Source organism: Pelophylax lessonae (genome assembly GCF_965119305.1).
Source record: "Pelophylax lessonae genome assembly, chromosome: 3".
NCBI classification, from domain to species: Eukaryota; Metazoa; Chordata; class Amphibia; order Anura; family Ranidae; genus Pelophylax; species Pelophylax lessonae.
The window spans coordinates 334,727,367-334,752,414 of NC_138770.1; the positions used below are offsets into that span (position 1 = coordinate 334,727,367).

A 25,048-nucleotide genomic window follows, 5' to 3' on the forward strand; every position below is an offset into this window, starting at 1 on the left:
TTCAACACAGAGGAACTCTTCAAATAACTTTCCTGTCTCGGGGAACCCCTGCTAAAAATTACTACAATATCTATATATATATATATATATGTTCAAGCATCTTAAAAAATGGTTACATTCACCACAATTAAAAGATATCTGCAGGATCCACCATCCTATCATCTTCTACCCCACTCACCAAACATATATGAGTATGGATTACCTCTAGTTCACCACAGCCATGTACACTATTTTCCCACATAAAGACTGGTCAAATGTTGCTGTCTGACCATGCATCTGTAATCATCGCTCTCTCACTTGTGGACCCTGAACCGGGGCTTGGCACTGGCGCCTGAATAATTAGCTCCTCCAATACATGGGTTGCTCCATAGCATGACCTTAAACTCTACTTTGCTACTAATTCCATTATTAAAACCACATTATACACAGTCAGGAAAGCACACAAGTCCTTACGGGACAACTTGATAAAGGAGGGTACCAAACTCAAAAGACAAAAACAAAAAAAAAGCACATCTGCTCTCCCAAATGAGTGCACTGGAATATTGTCATAAAAGATACAACAAGTATCTTAACAGAGAAACTGGCCCAACTTTGGGATTCTTTAAAATCTTTGTACCTTTCCAAAGCCAATGCCACCCTTGCCAAATGTAAAAGACAATTTTATGAATTTGCCAACCAGTGGACCTCCAACGTATGCCTATCACACTGTCCACGCTACAGGCACTATCACCGGACTTACATGTAACTCACTGGGCTAAATATGGTCTATCGTTACTCTCAGACATAATCTCTCAACCCGGTTACATCCCGTTCTCGGACCTTTGTGCAAGGTTCCCGGACTTTAAGACAGAATACTTGACTTACAAACGTATCTTACACATAGCTCAAACCTTACCCAAGACATTTATTCCTTTGCCAAGACAAGTTTTCGAGTACTGTTTCACTGCTCCCTCATCCAAACATGGAATTGGTGTATTCTACAATGCCATGCAGGAACGCATGCACTTTACCAAGTCACATCATCAACTGAAATGGGAAAGGGACTTGAACAGGACATTCACTGATGCACAGTGGCTAAAAGCTTTCAGATTGAACTACTCATTGTCTAGGTGTGCTAACTTTGGAGAAGGAGCGATGAAAATACACTTGAGATGGTACAGAACCCCGTACATTGTAGCAAAGTTCCATCGCTCTTACTCTAACATGTGCTGGCGAGATTGTGGACATGTGGGGACACTCTTCCATATGCTCTGGACATGCATGTCATTGAGGAGTTACTGGTAATCGGTACACAGACTGATAGCAGAGGTCACGGGTGTCCTGAACAAACTGAACCCTGAACTGGCACTACTGGGTATTGGGCTGGATTGGTACCCACCTATTTGCAGAATAGTTGTACAGCATATTCTGTATGCAGCAAGATTGGTCATAGCTCGCCACTGGAAGAGCAATGTATCACCTTCCCTTCGAGAGGTTGTTCAACTGGTAGATGAATCTCATGAATATGAAAGCATTATGTCAAGTTCTAATTTGACTTTTTTACAGTTTCAAAGCTAGATGGCAGTTGTGGGAGGCCTATAAAGTTTCCTAAGTGAATTATTTTATGTTCTACTACCTCACTGGTTTCCATAAAATGTTCCTTCTTACCCTTTCTGTCCCCTCTCTGTGTTATTACCCGCCTTAATACAGGACCTGGGCCTGGCCGGCCCTATGTGGCGCACTATGTTCCCAATTGGGGGCCGCGTGGGATCCGACCATGCCGGAAGGCCGAAGTGGTCTAAAATATGTTAGGCATACTGAAGCGATTTCATTTGCTCAATGGCATGTTGTTGCAATACAATGTATTAGTAATTTCTCATGTAAGTTTGTGGATGTGAGTTTCACATCCAGAGTTAAATGCTGTTATTTACATGGATATGACATAATTCTTACAAAGTTTGTATTTACCCCTTATTTTCTGAAAACCCAATAAAAATGATTTCAAAAAAAAATTTGCCAACCAGTGAATTAAATCCTTAGCCCACGACCTTAGACAACAGCAGGCTAAGACATTCGTCTTCTCTATAAATATTAAGTTAGGAGGCAGGGAAAAACTGTGGTAGACACTGCATAAGTGCTTAGGGATTATTACATAACCCTATACAACCTTTATGAAATCTTTCTCACCACATTGAGCGAAATATTGCTTTGAGTTCATAATTCTGTTCCTTATATGCTGGTTTCTGATAATCTCTTTCTGTGGAAGATACTTTAATCCTGATATATACTGTGGTAAACCTAGTACCTTTATAATAATACAGACCTTCCTGTGCCTGTATCGAATTATCATAAAAAAAAAAATTTATGTAAAAAAACACAAACAATATATGTGCATCTACTACATTAAAGGAAAAAATCATCCTCTGCCAGGCAGAGCATTTCTACATATATTATTAACACCTCTAAAAATCACAGGAAGTCGTCCCATGCATTTAATGAACAGTAAAGATGGTTAGCTGGTTAGATCATGTTCACATAATGTCAGCAGCTCTTGGAACAAACTGGTGATGTCACTCTATAGGGACTTCTTTTTTTGGAAAAATAGAATCCTGCTGAAAATCTATATAAGTTAATGCATTTAGCAGACAGGCAATTGTTCTACATTCTTGCCAGGTGCACCATTACTATAAATTCCACTACGCAAGAAGGCATAGGGGTTCTGCAAGCCAGCGGCATTAATATATGCCAGGGGACCTACAAGAGGTTCAGTTACAGTACCTTTCCATACACTCAGCAGTTTAATGTGCTAGGGTTGGATGACCTGCTTTTACAGCTCTTTTCCCTTTTGCTCCAACTCAGATGGATAACAAAGTGACCACCAATGGCAGATACCAATTATTAGACCTCCTAGCATATTAAACTGCCAAACATTTAAAGCTGAACTCTGAGGGAAACAAAAATGATCCCTTCAAGTGGGGCTACCTCACAATGCAAGAGTTAAAGAGGTTCTAAAGGCAAAAGATTTAAGCATGTTCTGCATTAAGGGAAAAACTTTTCAATAGCAGTTCCCCCAGAACCATCTCCCCTTAAAGCGGAGTTCCAGCCATTCACTCACCTGTCCAACAGTCCAGCGATGCGGCCGCCCGAAGCCTCGATCCTCTCCCTCGGCGCCGGCATCACTGCTGTGGGCACCCGGCTGAGATAGTTTGCGGCTTCACAGCCGGGTACGCACTGCGCATGCGCGAGTTGCGCTGCGAGCCGTGATTGGCCGGCAATCTTCTGGGACCTTTGACAAGTCCCAGAAGATTGCAGGGAGGGAGGGGGAGAGGAGAACTTCCGCTCAGGGCGCCGCGGCGCTCCGAGCGGAAGTGGGAGCGGGTACCTGTCAAAACTAGGTACCCGCTCCCCCCCCAAAAAAATGACATGCCAAATGTGGCATGTCAGGGGGTCAGGACTCCCTAAAGCGGAAGTTCCACTTTTGGGTGGAACTCCGCTTTAAATACTTACCTGAATCTTCTCTTGATCCAGCGCCGTCCCATCTGCAGCAGATCTTCTCCTTTTTCCTCTTCCTGTGTTCACAGGAGGCTCTGCCATATCCTCTTGCTGCTGTCAATCAAATTCTGTGAGGAGGGAGTGGTGGTGGGCCTGAGCCATGGCTATGTGTGTCTATGAAGGCATCAGCATCATGGAGGCCAACTATGGGGGCCTGCGGAAAAGAGAGCGCCAGGGGTGGATCCCAGTAAACGAGCTAAGGGGCCGCTCTGTACATAACCATTGCACAGAGCAGGTAACTATAACATCTTTTTTATTTAAGGTTCACAACCACTTAAAATACTTGTTCAGATCTAGGGGATTGCAATCCTCTGGTCCTGCAGGCTCCTCCAGGTTGTAGTACAGAAAAAAAGTGTTTTAAAAGAAATACCAAAAACAGCCCTTGCATCAATATACAATATAAAATCAAAGGTATGCCTGCTTTTACACCCACATGAACTTTAATGGCATTCCAGTCTTAGTCCATAGGGTTTAATATTGAGTTGGCCCACCCTTTGCAGCTATACCAGCTTCAACTCTTCTGGGAAGGCTGTCCACAAGGATTAGGAGTGTGTCTATGGGAATGTTTGACCATTTTTCCGGAGGCGCATTTGTCAGGCACTGATGTTGGACAAGAAGGCCTGGCTTGCAGTTTGCACTCTAATTCATCTTCTATCAGGTTGAGGTCAGGACTCTGTGCAGACCAGTCAAGTTACTCCACCCCAAACTCGCTCATCCATGTCTTTATAGATCTTTCTTTGTGCACTGGTCCAAATCAATTGGTGGAGGGGGAATAATGGTATGGGATTGTTTTTCAGTGAAGGGAAATCTTAAGGCATCAGCATACCAAGACATTTTGGACAATTTCATGCTCTCAACTTTGTAGGAACAGTTTGGGGTTGACCCTTCCTGTTTCAACGTGTACCAGCACACAAAGCAAGGTCCATAAAGACATGGATGAGCGAGTTAGGGGTGGAGGAACTTGACTGGCCTGCACAGAGTCCTGACCTCAACTTGATAGAACACCTTTGGGATGAATTAGAGCACACACTGCGAGCCAGGTTTTCTCGCCCACATCAGTGCCGGACCTAACAAATGCACTTCTGAAAGAATGGTCAAACATTCCCATAGACACACTCCTAAACCCTGTGGACAGCCTTCTCAGAAGAATTGAAGTTATTATAGCTGCAAAGGGTGGGCCAACTCAATATTGAACCCTACGGACTAAGACTGGGATGCCAATAAAGTTCATGTGTGTGTAAAGGCAGGTGTTCCAAAAGTTTTGGTAATATAGCGTACAATGCACGTATAAGTGGAAATAAAGTCCAATAAAAGTATTTTTTCAAACTGCTATAGTGACATGTATTTCTTGAAATACCAGGGGTTGTAAAATAAACAAGACTTGTGCTCAAATCCACTGTGACCACAGATAGCATTTCACACTCACCAGATACAATTGACTTCTTATTCTCACAAGTAAAATAAAATTTGTTGGTAAGGCAGCGTATCACCAGATCGTCCACAGGGAGTCAAGAAGACCATACACCTCTTCACAAGGATTGTACACCATTGAACCCTCGCACTGGAGTACGGTAGCTACTATCTCCACCTTTATTTCCTCCACACTGGTAATGGTCCCCTCTGGTGCACCAGAATATTTATGTAGGAAAATATAAGCAAAAAAAGGGAACCTCCAATAGCGTAAAACCCTTTTATTTGTTCCCCAGAAATGTTAAAATCACACTTACATAAGTAAAACTTGCAATTTGGCCATTGTATAGCTTTAAGGGAGCGCCACTGGTCCCCCAGCGTGCGTTCAAAACAAACCAGAAGTGACGTGCCAGAAGTCCCACCCTACAAGTTTCATCGTCACCATTCGGCATCCTGAAGAGCGTCCTGAGGACCTCACATGGTGATGACAGAATGCATTCCCAACCAGTGGTTCAGTGTTCTCTAATCCATGTGAAGAGGCGTATGGTGTTCTTGATTCCCAGTGTTCGATCTAGTGATACGTTGGCTTACTTACAAGCGCTAACTGACTTTCCTGTGAGAACAAGAAGTCAATTGTATCTGGTGAGTGTGAAATGCTATCTGTGGTCACAGTGGATTTGAGCACAAGTTTATTTTACAACCCGTGGTGTTTCAAGAAATACACGACACTATAGCAGTTGGAAAAAATACTTTTATTGGACCTTATTGTCAATTATATATGCATAGTATATTGGTGCATGCCTGTTTTTTCTTTTTGTTTATTATTCCTTCAGGTTATAAGACTGGTACTTGCAGCCTCTTCTCCCCGGAAGTCAGATGCCTTCTCATGTCATCGACACCAATTCAAAGCCCATAATCCTGCATTGTCCAAGAGGACACAGTGGGTAGGTAAGTAAGGCTACGTTCACATGTTGGCGTAGCGGATCGCGGGCAGAATCACTGCGATTCTGCCCACGATCCGGAAATCATTGCAAATCACGGGACGCCTGTGCGTTGTCGTTGATTTGCAATGGCACTCCAAACGCTGTGCGATGTTGCCGCGATTTCCGCCTGCCGAATCGCGGTAACATCGCGCAAACAAAGTCGTAAGTCGAATGACGCCCCAAAGAAGCTATTGTACCTTTTTTGGGCCTCATGCAACCCGCGATTTTGTTTGCGCAATGTTACTGCGATTCGGCAGGCGGAAATGGCGGCAACATCACACAGCGTTTGGGGTGCCATTGCACAGGCGTCCCGCGATTTGCAATGATTTTCGGATCGCGGGCAGAATCGCCGTGATTCTGCCCGTGATCCGCTACGCCAACTTGTGAGCGTAGCCTTAAAGTGCTTTTTGTGCCTCACAGACATAAACAAACAACCAACCCTTGCAGCAACAGGGCAGCCCCACTGCAAGGGAGGGTTTTTGTTCTCCCTTGAGATGGGTTTTAAATAAAAAAGTGCCTTTTTTCACAATGCCAAATACCTTTCTAAATTAAAGAAGTTAAGAAGTTGTAAACCCCCCTCTTATAACTTGTACCTATAGGTAAGCCTTTAATAAGGCTTACCTATAGGTACTGTAAATATCTCCTTAACTTGCACCGTTTAGGAGATATTTACTTTTAATGCAGCCGATGACGTCATCCGCGCATGCGCTTTGAAGGAACGGCCAACAGTGCCGTTCCTTCAAAGCCCTATGCCGTGAACATGCGTGGGAGTGATGTCATCGCACCTCCAACCAATCAGATGGCTGGAGGACGGGAACCAGGAAGCGGGACAGCTGAACATGTCGGTCGTCCTGTCGCTGAACGGGTGACACTGCAGGGGCTTTGTTCTAAGGTATTTCATAATGAGCTAGTATGCGATGCACACTAGCTCATTATGCCTTGTCTTACAGGGTTTTTTTTTTTTCATTATTTTTGGTGGGTTTACTTCCTCTTTAACAATGAGCAATGAAATGATAAAAAAAAAAACTGTACCAGGAAGTGTTGTTTTTACATAAGCTGACGACAAATCTTTCATCTTCCTAGAAACGAACTGGACTTTGGAAGTCCATAAATCTACAGAAAATGTAGATATTCTTATCATTTAGATTAGTAAATATGGACTTAAAAGGTAATTCCATACAAAATGTGCACTCACCGACCACTTTATTAGGTACACCTTGCTAGTACCGGGTTGAACCCCATTTTGCCTTCAGAACTAGCTTCATTCTTCGTGGCATAGATTCAACATGGAGTGGAGAACATTCCTCAGAGACTTTGGTTCATATTGACATGATAGCATCACAGTTGCTGCAGATTTGTTGGCTGCACATCCATGATGCAAATCATCTGTTCCACCACATACCAACGGTGTTCTATGTATTTGGGATCTGGTGACTGTGGAGGCCATTGGAGTACAATGGCCTCATTGCCATGTTCAGGAAACTAGTGGTGAGATGATTTGAGCTTTGTGACATGGTGCATTATCCTGCTGGAAGTAGTCATCAGAAGATGGGTACACTGTAGTCATAAAGGGCTGGACAAGGTCAGCAACAATACTCAGGTAGGTCATGGCAAAATAAAGATGTTCAATTGGTACCAAGGGGCCCAAAGTGTGCCAAGAAAATACCCCCCCCCCCATTACAACACCAGCCTGAACCATTGATCCAAGGCAGGAAGAATCAATGCTTTTGTGTTGTTTACACCAAATCCTGATCCTACCATCTGAATGCTGCAGATGAGACCCAGACTCATCACACCAGGAAACATTTTTCCAATCTTCTATTGTCCAATTTCTGTAACCCGCTTGTGCGAATTGTAGCCTCAGTTTCCTGTTCTTAGCCGACAGGAGTGGCACCCAGTGTGGTCTTCTGCTGCTGTAGCCCATCTGCTTCAAGGTTCATTATGTTGTGCATTCAGAGATAGTATTCTGCATATCTTGGTTGTTATTTGAGTTACTGTTGCCTTTCTATCATCTCAAACCAGTCTGCCCAATCTCCTCTGACATTAACAAGGCATTTTCCTCCACACAACTGCCGCTCACTGGATTTTTTCTCTTTTTTGGACCTTTCTCTTTAACCCCGAGAGATGGTTGTGTGTGAAAATCCCAGTAGATCAGCAGTTTTTAAATACTCAGCCCAGCCATTTGGCACAAACAACCAAGCCACATTTAAAGTCACTTAAGGCCCCTTTATTCCCCATTTTGATATTTGGTTTGAACTTCAGCAAGTCATCTTCCCCATGTCTAGATGCCTAAATGCATTGAGTTGCTGCCATGTGATTGGCTGATAATCAATTTGTGTTTTCAAGCAATTGAAGATATACCTAATAAACTGGCTGGTGAGTGTATATTTCAGTTAGGGTCCTTTCACATGGGCTTTCCGCTCGACGGGCTCCATTTTGCTCGGCGGGGATCGATCTACCGATCCCCGTTGAGCAGGCGGATGACAGCTCCGTCACCACTTACTTTGCAGAGACAGACCTGCCAGATCCCCGCTCCCCTCTATGGGAGATTGGATAATAACAGACTGCCTGCCGTTTTCATCCGATTCTATCCGATCCTCCAGAAGGATGGAAAATAGGGTTTCCATCCGTCTGGATTTCATGGACAGGATTGGATCGGATAGTAGCGGGTGTCAGCAGAGATGTCACCACTGAGGTGCATGGAGCGTCCAATCAGGTCCGTCTGAAAAACTGACAGGCGGACCTGATCGGAAAGCCCGTGTGACAGGGGCCTTATAGATGGATTTCGAGCGGTTAAATCTGACTTTTTATATCACCAGTACTATAACATTCTATGGCTGGGTTCACATTGGTGCGATCACAGACATCACATGTGATTTGCACCGCATTGCTGTGCAAATCACAAGCGATATCTGTGCAATGCAAATTCAGCCATACAGTTTGTAAGGCTGAATTTGCAACACATTCGGAACAAAATGGTGCATAACCCTTTTTTTGGTCCACACTGGAATCAGATTATATGGGTGTTCACACCCATGGGATGCGATTCCTGCCCGATTTCACAGTTCTCAGTGCGAACTGGGAACCAATTTGGGGGGGTCATTTACTTTACATTGACACCTGCAGCGGTTCACAGAGGGCAGTGTAAACTTCCTGTGAGTGAGATGCAATGCGGGAACCCACACTTGATTTGCGCCGGTTCCCGCATCACACAAGTGTGAACCAAGCCTATAACCTTAATGACATTACCAGTACTAGAAAGAAGATACAAGGCATACAGTTAGCCTGGATCACACTTGAGTGTGAAGGTGTTTATTTGATTTTGGAGATTTTTTCTGCATTTTTAGGTATTTTCAAGGTAGAGCCTTTTTATTTTGTCCAATGGAAATCTAGTTACTAGAAGGAGGAGATGGATGGCACATAATTGTACAGAAAACACACAGGATGCTGTTATTTTCAGTTCCTCCCATTGAAGTCTAATGGCGCCAAAAAAGTGCAATCATGCCACAAAAAATCTCAGGTACGTTGTCTGATCAATGAGTAACAGCACATCCCTCGGGTGTGAATGGGCCAATAGAACACCATGAAAAACTGGTGTTGGAGCACTTTTGGAAACATGCTTCAAATCGCTAAGGGGTGGATGGGCGCTCACATTAGAGGAGGTATAGAAAAGTCCCATTAATTATTGTGAAGGAATCTGGCATGAAGTCTTCTGTCCAATGGTTATCACACATGAGATGTTCTCATCCTGACTCGGCCTGCATATCTTCTGCATTACACTCCAGTGATCAGATGAGAAACACAACATTACATTTATAATACATTGTCCAATCTAAACAATGTAAAAAGCAACACACATATGACATCCCGCAGTTCTCACTGGATACAATTGGCAAGCTGTAAAATCACTATATGATGACAGGCCGCAGTCTCCAAAGATTTACTACTCACATCTATTTCAGGCAAACAACAGGGGTTAAAGGGCACTCATCCAGTGTAAATCACAGCTTTCCGCTGGTATCAGCCCTATGTATGTGCATCTTAAACATTTATAAGTGTTGGAATAGGGTGTGGTACTGTCTGAGAGGAGGGGGGGGGGGTGATGAGACTTGGCACAACAACAATATGTTTAACAACACAATGAATATTAAATGATTGGCATATGCAAAAAATGGAAAAGTATACTCTTACCAACTGATTGACCGTTATAAAACAAAACATAAGACTTTCTTTTATTTCAACCAATAAAATAATGAGCCCTTTCTTCATTAAAACATTGCCAAGAACAAGTGTTCTGTGCAAGTGGATCAGAGCGTCTAATCCTCCTAACATGACGGCACAGTCCACACACCCAACAATAAAGGGCAGGGTCTGTACTGAGCTGCAATCAGATTAGCCGTATCTTCACATAAAGACAATTAGCCTCTGCTCACTCCTGCTGCCTGCTCTTATACTATAATACCATTATAGTCCCATTCAGTCAAATGGACCATAATGGATATTACCTGTCAGTGTGCTGGAGACACTCCCTATGATCAGTGTATGGTGTCACTAAAGTGGGCCATCAGGGTGACAGAGGCAAGTGTAACTATATCATATTGTCACAAAGAAAGCTGCACTATGGACTGTGTGTGTGCAACAGATCGTAAGAATTATAGACTGTGTGTGCTATAGATCTGTACTGACCGATACAAACCCAATACATAACAATGTCACAAAGAAAGCTGCACATTACTATAGACTGTGTGTGTCATAGATCTGTACTGGCCAATACAAACCCAAAACATAACAATGTCACAAAGAAAGCTGCACAAAACTATAGAGTGTGTGCCATAGATCTGTACTGACCGATACAAACCCAATACATAACAATGTCAAAAATAAAGCAGAGCATAACTATAGACTGTGTGTGCTATAGGTCTGTACTGACCGATACAAATCCAATACATAACAATGTCACAAAGAAAACAGAAAATACCTATAAACTACGTGTGCCATAGATCTGTATCGACCAATACAAACCCATTACATAACAATATCACAAATAAAACAGAACATACCTATAGAATGTGTGTGCTATAGGTCTGTACTGACCGATACAAACCCAATACATAATATCACAAAGAAAACAGAACATACCTATAGAGTGTGTGTGCCATAGATCTGTACTGACCGATACAAACCCAATACATAACAATATCACAAAGAAAACAGAACATACCTAGAGACTGTAGAGTGGAGGAGCAGGCAGAATCTAGAGCAGCTTTGCATGGTAACCAATCAGCTTCTAGCTTCCGCTTGTCCAGTTAAGCATTACATTGAAAGCTAGAAGCTGATTGGTTGTCATGCACAGCTTCTTCAGATTCTGTCATAGATCAGTATGGACAAATAGAAATCCATTAGAAGTTTAGGATGATGTGATGGGCTATGGAGCAATGCACAGAGGTATGTGTATATAGGTGAAGTTATATAAGCCCCTGTGCTCCTCCAATGTATGACACCCATGTGCAGCCTATGTATGTATGTATGTATGTATGTATGTATGTATGTATGTAGAGGATGATGATGATGAATCGGTGTCATGCAGCATGTGCCCATGAAGGAAGGTTGTGCTGCTGCCTTATCTGCAGTAACTGACACTCGCTGGCTGCCTGTGTGCGGCTATTTTGGGTGAGTGCTGAGATCCTCCAGGCGGCTCGGTGCCCTGCTATGTGCCCAGTACCTTTATATCTCTCCAGCACGTCTTCATAGGCCTGCAAATACTCCTGCTCGTCCGTGCGGCGCTGCGATGACGCCGAGCTGGCCATGTAATAAGCCATGCCGCCCTGATCACTGTCCTGTCCACACAGCCGGGGCTCCGGCCAGCAAGCCTAGGGAGAGCAGCGACCAGCCGGGATGTGAAGAAGGGGAGGGGCAGCTGTCACTAGGACACGCCCCGTCTACCCCCGATCCTCCTCCCCCGCAGCCTGTCACTGGCCGACCACCAGCGTCCCAGCTGTCACAGGACTTCTCCGGGCACAGGGGTCGCACTGACAGCACGGGCTGCGCATGGACTGGGCGGTGTCCGGGATCATTGCACAGCTCTTCTCAGAACCCCCCTCGTCCTGGAAGCAGAGTAGTACCGCCCCTAGCTATAAAACATGCGAGATGAGAAGAGAGCCTTCACTACTGACTGCTACTGGAAGCATCTTCTCTGCTTCTTGTGATTATTCCCCTGGGGGGCTGAGATCAGGCTGCAGCTTCCTCTATACACAGCTAGTCATTGATCATCACTAATAGAATCACAGATCAGCACAATGGTGACTCATACCTGATCACTGTCATACAAATACACTTATATAGCCAGAGACCACCCAAATCAGTCCTCATTGTTCTGACTGCTCACATCTCATTACTGCTATGGCCTGGACTGGATGTCTGCTATGTCTAATCAGGGGACTGAGCTATGGGAGCACTGATCTTAGGGCAGCCCATACATTTACCTTTTTTTTTTTTTTTCGTTCAACCAATAGGTTGAACGAAAAAAAAAAAAAAAAAAAAAAGATCCAATTTTCCAATCTACACACACATTCGATAGGTATTGTATTCTGACAGTGGGGAGCCTTCTCCGCAGGCACAATACAATGATCAGCATTGCCCGTGTTCTATCGAATAGTACATCCTGTCGGATAATGCCTCCAACAAGATCTGCACATGTGCAGTACGTAACATCACTCCAGATAACCTATTGATGAGCTGGCGTAAAGTCAACATTGCGCATGCGCAGACCCGTCAGAGGCATTATCCGACAAACTGCAAAGCGCGGAGGAAGAATCGAATTGTCAGATTCTGCCTTGCTCTCTCTGCGACATCACAGGTGGAATACTCGGGTGGATTTGGGTGTGTTGCAGGGCGGATTCCGTCAATCAAGTCTCGCGCATGCCCAGAGAAAGCGAGGCAGAATCTGACAATTAGATTGTCCCTTCACACTTTGCAGATCGTCTGATATTGCCTCCGACGATCTGCGCATGCGCAGTGTTGACATCACACCAGCTGACCAATAGATCAGCTAGTGTGACCTTACATACTGCCCATGCGCTGATCATAGGATGTATTATCCGAGGGGATCCACTATTCAACAGAACACCATCAATAGCTGGCTGCACTGATCATTCAAGAAAAGTGCAACAGGCTGGTTGTACAGAAGTCTATCTATCCATAAACATCTACTGTATACAACCAGCCTGCCCCATACATGGATTGAAATTCCGCCAGTCCCTGCTGAACCAGTTGAATTTCAATCCATGGCTGCCTTAATGTGATACTAAACACCGTTTAATGTACATGATTCCTTCTACCATATTTCTGGATGTGGATGATGGCACTGTAAGCGTTCCACTTTACATCATGGTCCGAACCTCCTCCTTTATACAAATGTCACTGCGCCCGCCCTAGCCCTCGAGCCCGCCTGAAACAGGAGCACCATTTGACTTTTTTGTCCAGGGCCCGGTCACAAGTGCGACCTAAGCGACCCAAGTAGTTCTCGCATGACACAAGTTGTGTCACGCCCCTCCACCCTGTGTCTTAGAATAACAGGGATGTGAAGCCTCCCTTAATCAAGATGTAATATCCCACCCCTATTGTGTTTAGCTGGTGGATGGCCATGAAGGAGGAGAGAGGTAATGGGATGTTATTTATCACTTGTGTATATGCCGACATGTGTAACTCTATAGTCGCATGGGCTGCTCAGGTGTGATAGAATTACTTTAAGCTTTACAACAGGGATGGGCCGAACACCCCCCTGTTCGGTTCGCAGCAGAACTCCTGAACGGCGAACCCCATTGAAGTCTACCGGAGCCGAACAGGAAAAATCACAGTGACCATTTTGAAGGCTTATCTGCAACTGCAAGTAATTAGTCATAAAATGGGTATGTGGGTCTGGGTACTGTACCGGGGGACATGTATTAAAATTACATTTTGTTACTCCGTGCCTGGAAAACCGGCTTGCAGCTTGAGGAGTACCCGAGCGCCGCGGTCTCCCCCAACGCGCTGTTGTGGAATAACCCCACCTTGCCACACCTTTTTTCTCTCCCTGACCCAGTAGCTTGAACCAAATACAACATCAAAAAGGTCTCAGACGTGACATCGGATCTCTCTTTCCCCTCCTTTGAGCATTTCACCACTATTTTCAAAGTCCCCTCTTCTCATGTGTTTCGGTATTTCCAGCTCTCCCATGCCTTCCGGTCCCAGTTCCCCCTCGGGGAGCTCACTGGTGGTAAACCTGGATCTGGAGCGGGTCCTGCGGTATGACTGCTCCGAACGGGCGGTCGGTTCTCTATGCGCATCTCCTCTGGGTCTTCTCTCCGGAGCTCTCTGGCCTACGTGCTCGTTGGGCTCGGGATGTTCCGGACTTGGACCCAGAGGACTGGATAAATATGTGGGAGCTTCCCTTTAAAATACTGGTTTCCCTTAGAGACAGGCTCATTCAATATAAGATAGCCCACAGGACTTACCTCACCCTGTATCGCCTTCATAAAATTCACGCCTCCCACCCCTCGGCCTGCTGGCGCTGTGGTCAGGAGCCGGGCGATTTCCTTCATATATTTTGGTCCTGCCCAAACCTTTCCACATTTTGGTCTTCGGTACTCCTGGTGATCGGGAGGGTCTCGCAGGTTGTGATTGACTCTTCCCCCAGGATCTGCCTGCTGGGCCTGCTGGATGATTTGGTGCCCTGGGTGGCTGAACAGATGTTGTTGGGCCTATTACTCTTCTATGCTAGGAAAACGATAGTGCTTCATTGGAAACAGCAGACCCCTTCCACGGTGTTACATTGGAAGAAATTAGTGAACTCTGTGATACCTCTTTATAGGGACACCTATGCACACAGAGGCTGCCCAAAAAAACATGACAGAGTCTGGGCCAAATGGCTCTCTGATCCCTCCACTGCCATGAGTGATTAACTGTGGGCTCCACTTCCTCACCTAGATTTCCTGGGTTGGGGCATCTTTTTTTGTGTGCCCCCCTCCCCGGTTCCCCGCTCTCTGGGCTCCTGGACTGTCGCTGGTTGCCCCCTTGACTTTGGTACTTGATGCCCTAGCTGCACTTTTTTGCTGTGTTTTACCTTCCTATGCTTTTTCATCGGGACCCCTGCGTGGGTAATGTGCCTTATCCTTGTATTACTGGAATTGTTGTAATGTGAACCGACTGCACCTGTGTTTGTTTGTTTTTTTTTATTTTTGTTTTTGCTGTGGTTTTCAAATTCAATAAAAAGATTTAGCCCCCGTTCACATGCAAGCGACGCTACTTCGCACCGCGACCTCCGAGGTCGCGGTGCGAGCAGCGAGCAGCGCACCGCGACCTCGGAGCGGCCGCCACGGACTTCATAACATTGAAGTCTATGGCGGTCGCCTCCTGGTCGCCCCAAAGAAGCTCCGGACCCTTTTTCTAAGTCGGAGCGACTTGTGTCGCTCCTATTAGAACGGATCCGCAGCTTCCCTATGGGAGGCGACCTACGGCGACCTGTGAGGCGACCAGGTCGCCTCACAGGTCGCCTTAGTGTGAACGGGGGCTAAAAATAAATAAATAAATAACATTTTGTTTTTTTTTTTTAAACTATGGTTTTTTTCAGGAGCAGTGATTTTAATAATGCTTAAAGTGCAACAATAAAAATGAAGAATTCTTTTAAATATAGTGCCTGGGGCGTCCCTGTAAAGTAGCACATCTGTAGCATGCATAAAACAGGCTGATGCAAAAAAGGAAATTTCAAAAGAAAGAAATAAGAAAGAAATCACATTTAAAATGATTTGCGGTTACAATTGCCAGACACGGCTATTGAAAAAATAAAACAGCATGGGGTCCAAACATTTTGATTTTTACATTTTTTTGGGGGGGAATTTCATATTAAAAAATGTTAAAAATATTGTTATTTTTTCAAAATAAACGCTCTTTTTTTGTTTATAGCGCAAAAAGTAAAAATCGCACCGGTGATCAAATACCACCAAAAGAAAGCTCTGTTTGTGGGAAAAAAAGGACGTAAATTTCGTTTGGGTATGGCGTCGCACGACCGCGCAATTGTCAGTTAAATTTGCACAGTGCCGAATCGCAAAAAGTGGCCTGGACGTAAGACAGCAAAATCCTCCGGTGGTAAAGTGGTTAAGGAGCACTGGCTACCTGGCTCCTGAAATTTGTACAATCCGATTTTTTTATAAATCTCGGGATTATTATGACACAGTCATTCATATGGTAATTTATAAGTTAATTGTTTCACTTTGCAATTAGGAGGGGTTACATATGGGTATATGTGTTGAGGTTGATATACTTATTGTAAATATTTTTATCTAGTTTTTTTAATGAATTCATATTAATGATTGTATTGAGATCCATGCACGGCTGCACATCCCCTCTGTTTTTTTCGCTAATATTCTAGCATAATTTAACAATTAATTTATAATATCTACTATTTTGGCCGTAATTGAGGGTGACACAGGCAATATAGCTGAACATTTAGCATGACACTTCCGCAATTAGACTCTTCCGGCTACAAATGAGAATGGGCGGAGAGAGGGGCGGTACGCACTGTATAAATAACTATCACTAGCTATGCCTTCCCATCTCTGAAGACGTCACAGGAAGTGACGAAACGCGTAGGATTGGAACGCATAGCGTAACAACGTCACTCCGGGTGGAACGCAATATGAAAGCTCCGCTCGCCACTCTGCAGAGAGGACGTGCAGCTTGTTAGCTGACCGCCGGCCAGTCGTTTTAACTATTTGTTTTATGATACCACTTGCTTTTAACCCATTTGGGGGCAATAAAAACTTTAAAAACTTTTTCCCACATATATTTGACTTGCACCCTGGCGTGAGGAGGAACCCTACACCAATCCATAGGAGATTTAAAGGGGAATCCATCCTGGCCCGGGGGGCCAACTAAGCGTGAGTGGTCCTAATGCCATATGGCAGATAGGACCCATTGATTCTGGTAAGTCATTTAATTTGATTTGATATATACTTGAACCACTATTGTTTACACGCTAGGGTTATATTCAGCAAGCGCTGTAGCTGGCCTTACTATAAGTGCCGGTTCACACTGAAGCGGCACGAATTTCGGGGCGACCTGTGAAGTCGCGTGCACCGCGACTTCAGCACAACTTGCACGGACTTCATAAAATGAATGTCTATGCAAGTCCCTCCAGTTCGCCCCGAAGTAGTACAGGACCCTTTTTCTAAGTCGGAGCGACTTGTGTCACTCCTATTAGAACCGTTCCTGTACTACACTATGGGACGCGACTGTGCGTGACTTGTCAGGCTGACCAAGTCGCCTGACAAGTCGTACTAGTGTGAATTGACACTTAAGGCTATTATTAATACCCCATAATGACAATGTGAAAGAAGTTTGTTTAAAATGTTTGCAAATTTATTAAAAAGAAAAAAACAAAAAAAAAAAAAAATCACACATACTGTACATAAGTATTCACAGCCTTTGCTCAATACTTTGTTGAAGCACCTTTGGCACCAGTTACAGTCTTAAGTCTGTTTCAGTATGATGCTACACACTTGGCACACCTATTTTTGGGCAGTTTCTCCCATTCTTCTTTGCATCACCTCTCAAACTCCATCAGGAGCCTTTTTCAGATCTCTCCAGAGATGTTCAATCAGGTTCAAGTCTGGGCTCTGGCTGGGCCACTCAAGGACATTCACAGAGTTGTCCCGTGGCCATTACTTTGTTATCTTGGCTGTGTGCTTCGGGTCGTTGTCCTGTTGGAAGATGAACCTTCACCCCAGTCTGAGGTCCAGAGCACTCTGGAGCAGGTTTTCATCAAGGATGTCTCAGTACATTGCTGCATTTATCTTTCCCTCGATCCTGGCTAGTCTCCCAGTTCCTGCCACTGAAAAACATCCCCAAAGCATGATGTCTGGCCACTCTACCATATAGGCCTGATTGGTGGAGTGCTGCAGAGATGGTTGTACTTCTGGAAGTTCTCCTCTCTCCACAGAGAAATGCTGGAGCTCTGTCAGAGTGACCAACGGGTTCTTAGTCACCTCCCTAACTAAGGCCCTTCTCCCTGGATCGCTCAGTTTGGCCAGGCAGTCCACTCTAGAAAAAAGAGTCTTGGTGGTTCCAAACATCTTCCATTTATGGATGATAGAGGCCACTGTGCTCATTGGGAACTTCAATTCTGAAGAAATGTTTCTGTACCCTTCCCCAGATCTGTGCCTCAATACAATCTGGTCTCGGAGGTATACAGACAAGTCTTGGACTTCATGGCTTGGTTTGTGCTCTAAACTGCACTGTTAACTGTGGAACCTTATATAGACAGGTGGGTACCTTTCCTAATCATGGCCAATCAGCAGAATTTACTGCAGGTGGACTCCAATCAAGCTGTAGAAACATCTCAAGGATTATCGGTGGGAACAGGATGCACCTGAGCTTAATTTTGAGTGATTTTTACCTTTTTTATTTTTAATAAATTTGCAAAGATTTCAAATAAACTTCTTTCACATAGTCATTATGGGGTATTGTTTGTAAAAAATGTGAGGAAAATAATGAATCTAATCCAGTTTGGAATAAGGCTGTAACATTCTCGGATGCACTGTATGTGTGTACAATTTGTCTATGCACATTCTTTGGCATATTCTATTATCGCATACTAAATGTTGGTCCCATGCTGAGCAATTAGAGAGGCTCCTCCTCTTCCTGGTGCGCCGCCATGGGAAGCCTGAACATCAATCCTGAGATGGGCTGTGTGCATCTATAGACACACGTTATGACTCAGCTCTGCCCCCTGCTCCCTCCTTTACAGGATTTGATTGACCCAGGTCTTCTGTGAGAAGAGAGAGCCACTGCAGGCAGGCACAGCACTGGATTGAGATGGGACTCATGTAAGTATAAAGAGAGGTGGGGGATACAAACACTGGGGCAATTTTTACAAACACTGGGACAATTTTTACCTTGTAAAAAAAAAATTGCCAAGAAAATTCCGTAGAAAATTCTCTTAAGCAGATCAGACATGGTGCCCATAGAATCTCCAAGAGTTGGATAAGACTGTACAGATGTATACATACAAACATGGCGGATGAACTCTGTACACCAGCATTGCTCTGTTGTTATTGATAACTGCAGTTTACATCTAATGACTGCTCTCTGCATTGCCTTATAAAGGAAGGCAAGGTTCAATAAGCACATACTCTCCAGCCTGTCATTCACTCAAAAAAATTATATGTTGGATTTAATTAACTTTTTTATGTCAACAAGTTGCACATAACTGGGTTACGTTGAATTTAAGTAACATGGTCTATTACTGTTACTTAAATTCAACATAACCCAGTTATGTGCAACTTGTTGACATAAAAAAAGTTAATTAAATCCAACATATCATTTTGTTGAGTGTTAGTGCATGGCTCCAGGAAGATATTGTAATAAATGTATATTATAAATACTAAAGATTTATTCACAAGATCATCTTGTTTGTTTTTCTATGTGTGAGCCTCGCCCGGAGAAAGCAGAGGGAAGAGCAGCCATGGAAAATACCTCACACATGTACATATCTATCTTCCAAAACACAGGGGGAAACTCCATGCCAAACATCACAGGTGCAGTGCCAGAGGAAGGACACTACTCACAGGCCGGGCCGTCTATTATTAATAGCAGCATGCCATGTATTGTGCAGATGCTACCCACAGGCCTTTTCAATTTTTACAGGAACAGAAGAAAAATCTGCTGAAGAACTCTAGTGTTAGGGCTCTTTTCACACTGGAATTGTAACATTGCAGCCTGACAGGGCTGTACACATGCCATGGCCGCACCACCTCGCATCACAGCCGCAGCGACACAAGTTCACACTGTTGTGGCCGTAGGTTCGTGCCTGGGGTCCGGTGAATCCCTGTTCACAGTTTCAGGTGCGAATCAGCTCAATTTGTGCCTATATTCGGAACTGAAACGGAGTCAAAGACGTACAGAACCCTTTTCCAGTGTGCTCTGCGGCCGCCCTGTTGCTGGGTGAACTGGCTCCATTGAGAGCCGGTCACACTCTACTGTCATGTGAATTGGATGCGGGGAAACCTGCATCCAATTTCGCATCAGTGTGAACCCAGCCTCAAACTCACACTTGGAGATCAATGAGGCTGAACCGCAACCACAAGCTGAATGCTTGGCTCAATGTATATTTGCAATTTGAAAATAAAAAAAACAAAACTGAAAAAACAGGCATCAGTAGTGCCACCTGAAAGCCTTACAGCACCCACACAATGCAGGGTAACTCACAAAGGTGTACATTTAGGAAACTTAGTTCACTTTTCAGCAGTTCTCAGAGGAAAAGTATCTCCTCTCACCCTGTTTATGAAGCAGAGAACGTCACTTCTCAAAGGGAGAACAGAGGAGACGTTTTTTCTCTGAAAACGGCCGAGATCTGTGTAAAAGTGAATGGGCCACCTGTAATCTTGTGAGATATAGCGAGATTACAGTTCTTTTATTCAGCAGTGGTAAATAATCAGAGAAGACCCCCACCTAATGTTAATAAAATAAATAGTCCCCCTACACAAAAAAAAAAAAAAATATATATATATATATATATATATATATATATATATACAGCCCTCAAAAATTCCACTCGCCTGCTCGCATTTTGCGAGTGGAATGATGAGGATGGCGAGTCATTCTTCTTCAGAAAAGGGTGGACCTGGGGCTCAGAGCAGTGCACCCTGAGCCCACCCATTGTGTGACAAAAGCGAATGAATATTCGCTATTGTTACACGGATTCTCCTCCTGATCCTCCTCCTGGCCAATCAGGAAGTGGGTCCGAGACCCGTTTCCTGATTGGCCGAAAGGCGAACAATTGCCATTGGCCAAGGAGGAGAAGGAGGACTCGGGGGACGCGGAGGATTGAGGAGAAGCCGGCGATGCATCAGGTAAGTGCACGCTGGTCTCTCTGCACGCTGTGGTCACTCTGCATTTAAGAGGGGAACGCTGTGGGCACTCTGCATTGAAAGGGGGCACGCTGTGGTCACTCTGCATTTAAGGGGGCACGCTGTGGTCACTCTGCATTTAAGAGGGCACGCTGTGGGCACTCTGCACTGAAAGGGGACATGCTGTGGTCACTCTGCATTGAAAGGGGGCACGCTGTGGTCACTCTGCATTGAAGGGGGCATGCTGTGGGCACTCTGCATTGAAAGGGGGCACGCTGTGGTCACTCTGCATTTAAGGTGGCACGCTGTGGGCAGTCTGCATTGAAAGGGGGCATGCTGTGGTCACTCTGCATTTAAGGGGGCACGCTGTGGGCACTCTACATTGAAAGGGGGCACGCTGTGGTCACTCTGCATTGAAAGAGGGAACGCTGTGGTCACTCTGCATTGAAAGGGGGCACGCTGTGGTCACTCTGCATTAACAGTGTAATTTTATGAGATATTTTACGAGAGCATGTTTAGAGGCGGAGCAGGGTAGGGTTTGGGTGGGGCAACATGTGGCGAGTAACTCTTAAGGCCTGGCTAGTAGCTCATGACTTGAAATTTTGAGCCCTGTATACATATATATATATATATATATATATATATATATACACATATACACACACACACACAATTTTATATATATATAAATATACAGTATCTCACAAAAGTGAGTACCGCCCTCACATTTTTGTAAATATTTTATTATATCTTTTCATGTGACAACACTGAAGAAATGACCCTTTGCTACAATGTGAAGTAGTGAGCGTACAGCTTGTATAACAGTGTAAATTTGCTGTCCCCTCAAAATAACGCAACACAGCCATTAATGTCTAAACTGCTGGAAACAAAAGTGACTACACCCCTAAGTAAAGATGTCCAAATTGGGCCCAATTAGCCATTTTCCCACCCCAGTGTCATGTGACTTGTTAGTGTTATAAGGTCTCAGGTGTGAATGGGGAGCAGGTGTGGTAAATTTGGTGTTATCGCTCTCACTCTCTCTTACTAGTCAATGGAAGTTCAACAAGGCATCTCATGGCAAAGTACTCTCTGAGGATCTGAAAAAAAAGTTGTTGCTCTACATAAAGATGGCCATAAGAAGATTGCCAAGACCCTGAAACTGAGCTGCAGCATGGTGGCCAAGACCATACAGCGGTTTAACAGGACAGGTTCCACTCAGAACAGATTCAAATAAAAAGAATCAAATAAAAAGAAATATTCAGCGCTGGACTCTTGTACACACCACTAATAAATGGACCAGCAGCTAAGCACTCAAGGGCAATATCTCCAAAACACCTTCTGAATACATAATAGAAAAATAGTGCAGCGCAATCCTAGTGGTAAAATTATAAAATCATGCAGAGTCCCAGTGTTAATAGGTGTCCATATAAACAGATAAAAGTCTCCAGTGTAAAGTGGTCCTAGGGCAATTCCATAAGGTGCTTGTCTCCACGAGTGCTCATGCAATCCCACCACCTGTTCACACTGCCGCTCACCTTAACAAAGAGACCCTACAGGGTCAACCAGCATTTCATCTCAAAATCAAAGCATCCTCACACTTTCTTCCTTAAGCGTAGTAAATGATTACACCTCCGATGCACTGTCAGCTCCAAGGAGCTGACAGTGCATCGGAGGTGTAATCATTTACTACGCTTAAGGAAGAAAGTGTGAGGATGCTTTGATTTTGAGATGAAATGCTGGTTGACCCTGTAGGGTCTCTTTGTTAAGGTGAGCGGCAGTGTGAACAGGTGGTGGGATTGCATGAGCACTCGTGGAGACAAGCACCTTATGGAATTGCCCTAGGACCACTTTACACTGGAGACTTTTATCTGTTTATATGGACACCTATTAACACTGGGACTCTGCATGATTTTATAATTTTACCACTAGGATTGCGCTGCACTATTTTTCTATTATCCACTCAGAACAGGCCTCACCATTGTTGACAAAAGAAGTTGAGTGCACATTCTCAGCGTCATATCCAAGGCTGTCTTTGGGAAATAGATGTATTAGTGCTGCCAGCATTGCTGCAAAGGTTGAAGGGGTGGGGGGGTCAGCCTGTCAGTGCTCAGACCATACGCCGCACACTGCATTAAATTGGTCTGCATGGCTGTTGTCCCAGAAGGAAGCCTTTTCTAAAGACAATGCACAAGAAAGCCCGCAAACAGTTTGCTGAAGACAAGCAGACTAAGGACAAGGATTACTGGAACCATGTGCAGTGGTCCGATGAGACCAAGATAAACTTATTTGGTTCAGATGGTGTCAAGTGTGTGTGGCAGCAACCAGGCGAGGAGTACAAAGACAAGTGTGTCTTGCCTACAGTCAAGCATGGTGCTGGGAATGTCATGGTCTGGGGCTGCATGAGTGCTACCGGGACTGGGGGGGCTACAGTTTATTGAGGGAACCATGAATATCAACATGTACTGTTACCTACTGAAGCAGACCATGATCCCCTTCCTTTGGAGACTACTGGGCCGCAGGGCAGTATTTCAACATGATAACGACCCCAAACACACCTCCAAGACAACCACTGTCTTGTTAAAAAGCTGAGGGTAAAGGTGATGGACTGGCCAAGCATGTCTCCAGACCTAAACCCTATTGAGCATCTGTGGGGCATCCCCAAATGGAAGGTGGAGGAGCGCAAGGTCTCTAACATCCACCAGCTCCGTGATGTCATCATGGAGGAGTGGAAGAGGACTCCAGTGGCAACCTGTGAAGCTCTGGTGAACTCCATGCCCAAGAGGGTAAAGGCGGTGCTGGAAAATAATGGCGGCCACACAAAATATTGACGCTTTGGGCCTTACTTGGACATTTTGAATAATTTTGAGGGGACAGCAAATTTACACTGTTATACAAGCTGTACACTCACTACTTTACATTGTAGCAAAGTGTTATTTCTTCAGTGTTGTCACATGAAAAGATATAATAAATTTTTTTTACAAAAACGTGAGGGGTGTACTCACTTTTGTGAGATGTATATGTATATACATAAATATGGCAGGGGGAGATGTTTACTGTCTTGGGGGGGTCTGATCGAAGAAGAAGGAAGTCAATATTCTTCCTTCTTCCCCATTAGTTCTCCCCGAATTCTGTCTTCTCTCCCCGATTCTCCGCCTGTGGGCTGGTGAATCTGGGAGTGTGAATTCTGGCACAGATCGCTAGTGAAGTGCTGAGATCACAGCTTCATAAAGTGGCCATTTCTGTGTCAGTCAATGACAGATTCTCTGTGTGTGGAGATGATCAGTGGAGAACATGTTTCATAAACCAAAAATGATCGGAGATGAGCTGCTCATCTCGGTTTCATTAATGGACACCAAAGCACAGTGCAAAGCACAGTGCATTGTGAACTACCATGTAAAAGCTACATTCACACCCGAGCAGAGCGATTTTTTTTAGCCGTTTTCATGGTTTTTGTGTACAGTTGTACTCATAAGTTTACATACACTGGCAGAATTTATGATTTCTTGGCCATTTTTCAAAGAATATGAATGATAACATAAAAACTTTTCTTTCACTCATGGTTAGTGTTTGGATGAAGCCATTTATTATCAATCAACTGTGTTTACTCTTTTTAAATCATAATGACAACAGAAACTACCCAAATGACCCTGATCAAAAGTTTACATACCCCAGTTCTTAATACCGTGTATTGCCCCCTTTAACATCAATGAAAGCTTGCAGTCTTTTGTGGTATTTGTGGATGAGGCTCTTTATCTTCTCAGATGGTAAAGCTGCCCATTCTTTCTGGCAAAAAGCCTCCAGTTCCTGTAAATTCTTGGGCTGTCTTGCATGAACTGCATGTTTGAGATCTCCCCAGAGTGGCTCAATGATATTGAGATCAGGAGACTGCGATGGCCACTCCAGAACCTTCACTTTATTCTGCTGTAGCCAATGACAGGTTGGCTTGGCCTTGTGTTTAGAATCATTGCCATGTTGGAATGTCCAAGTACGTCCCATGCACAGCTTTTGGGCTCATGAATGCAAATATTTTTTGATAACATACTGCATTCATCTTGCCATCGATTCTGACCAAATTTTCTGTGCCTTTGTAGCTCACACATCCCCAAAAACATCAGCGATCCACCTCCATGTTAAACAGTAGGAATGGTGTACCTTTCATCATAGGCCTTGTTGACTCCTCTCCAAATGTAGCGTTTATGGTTGTGGCCAAAAAGCTAAATTTTGGTCTCATGACTCCAAATG

The 25,048-nt window shown here is 44.4% G+C and overlaps 1 protein-coding gene across 4 annotated transcripts in view; it reads right to left on the reverse strand.

Annotated features, from left to right (window-relative positions):
* DST (dystonin) overlaps positions 1-25,048 on the reverse strand; it is a 783,726-nt gene that overhangs the window by 614,204 nt on the left and 144,474 nt on the right. For 2 of the 4 annotated variants that reach the window (XM_082250081.1, XM_082250080.1), the window contains exon 1: positions 11,647-11,909. The exons of the other annotated variants lie outside the window; for them this stretch is intronic. In XM_082250081.1, coding sequence (XP_082106207.1) covers positions 11,647-11,743 — 97 coding nt within the window. In that variant the 5' untranslated portion in view covers positions 11,744-11,909. Of the gene's footprint in view, positions 1-11,646; positions 11,910-25,048 lie in introns of those variants that run through there. 4 annotated transcript variants of the gene reach the window in all.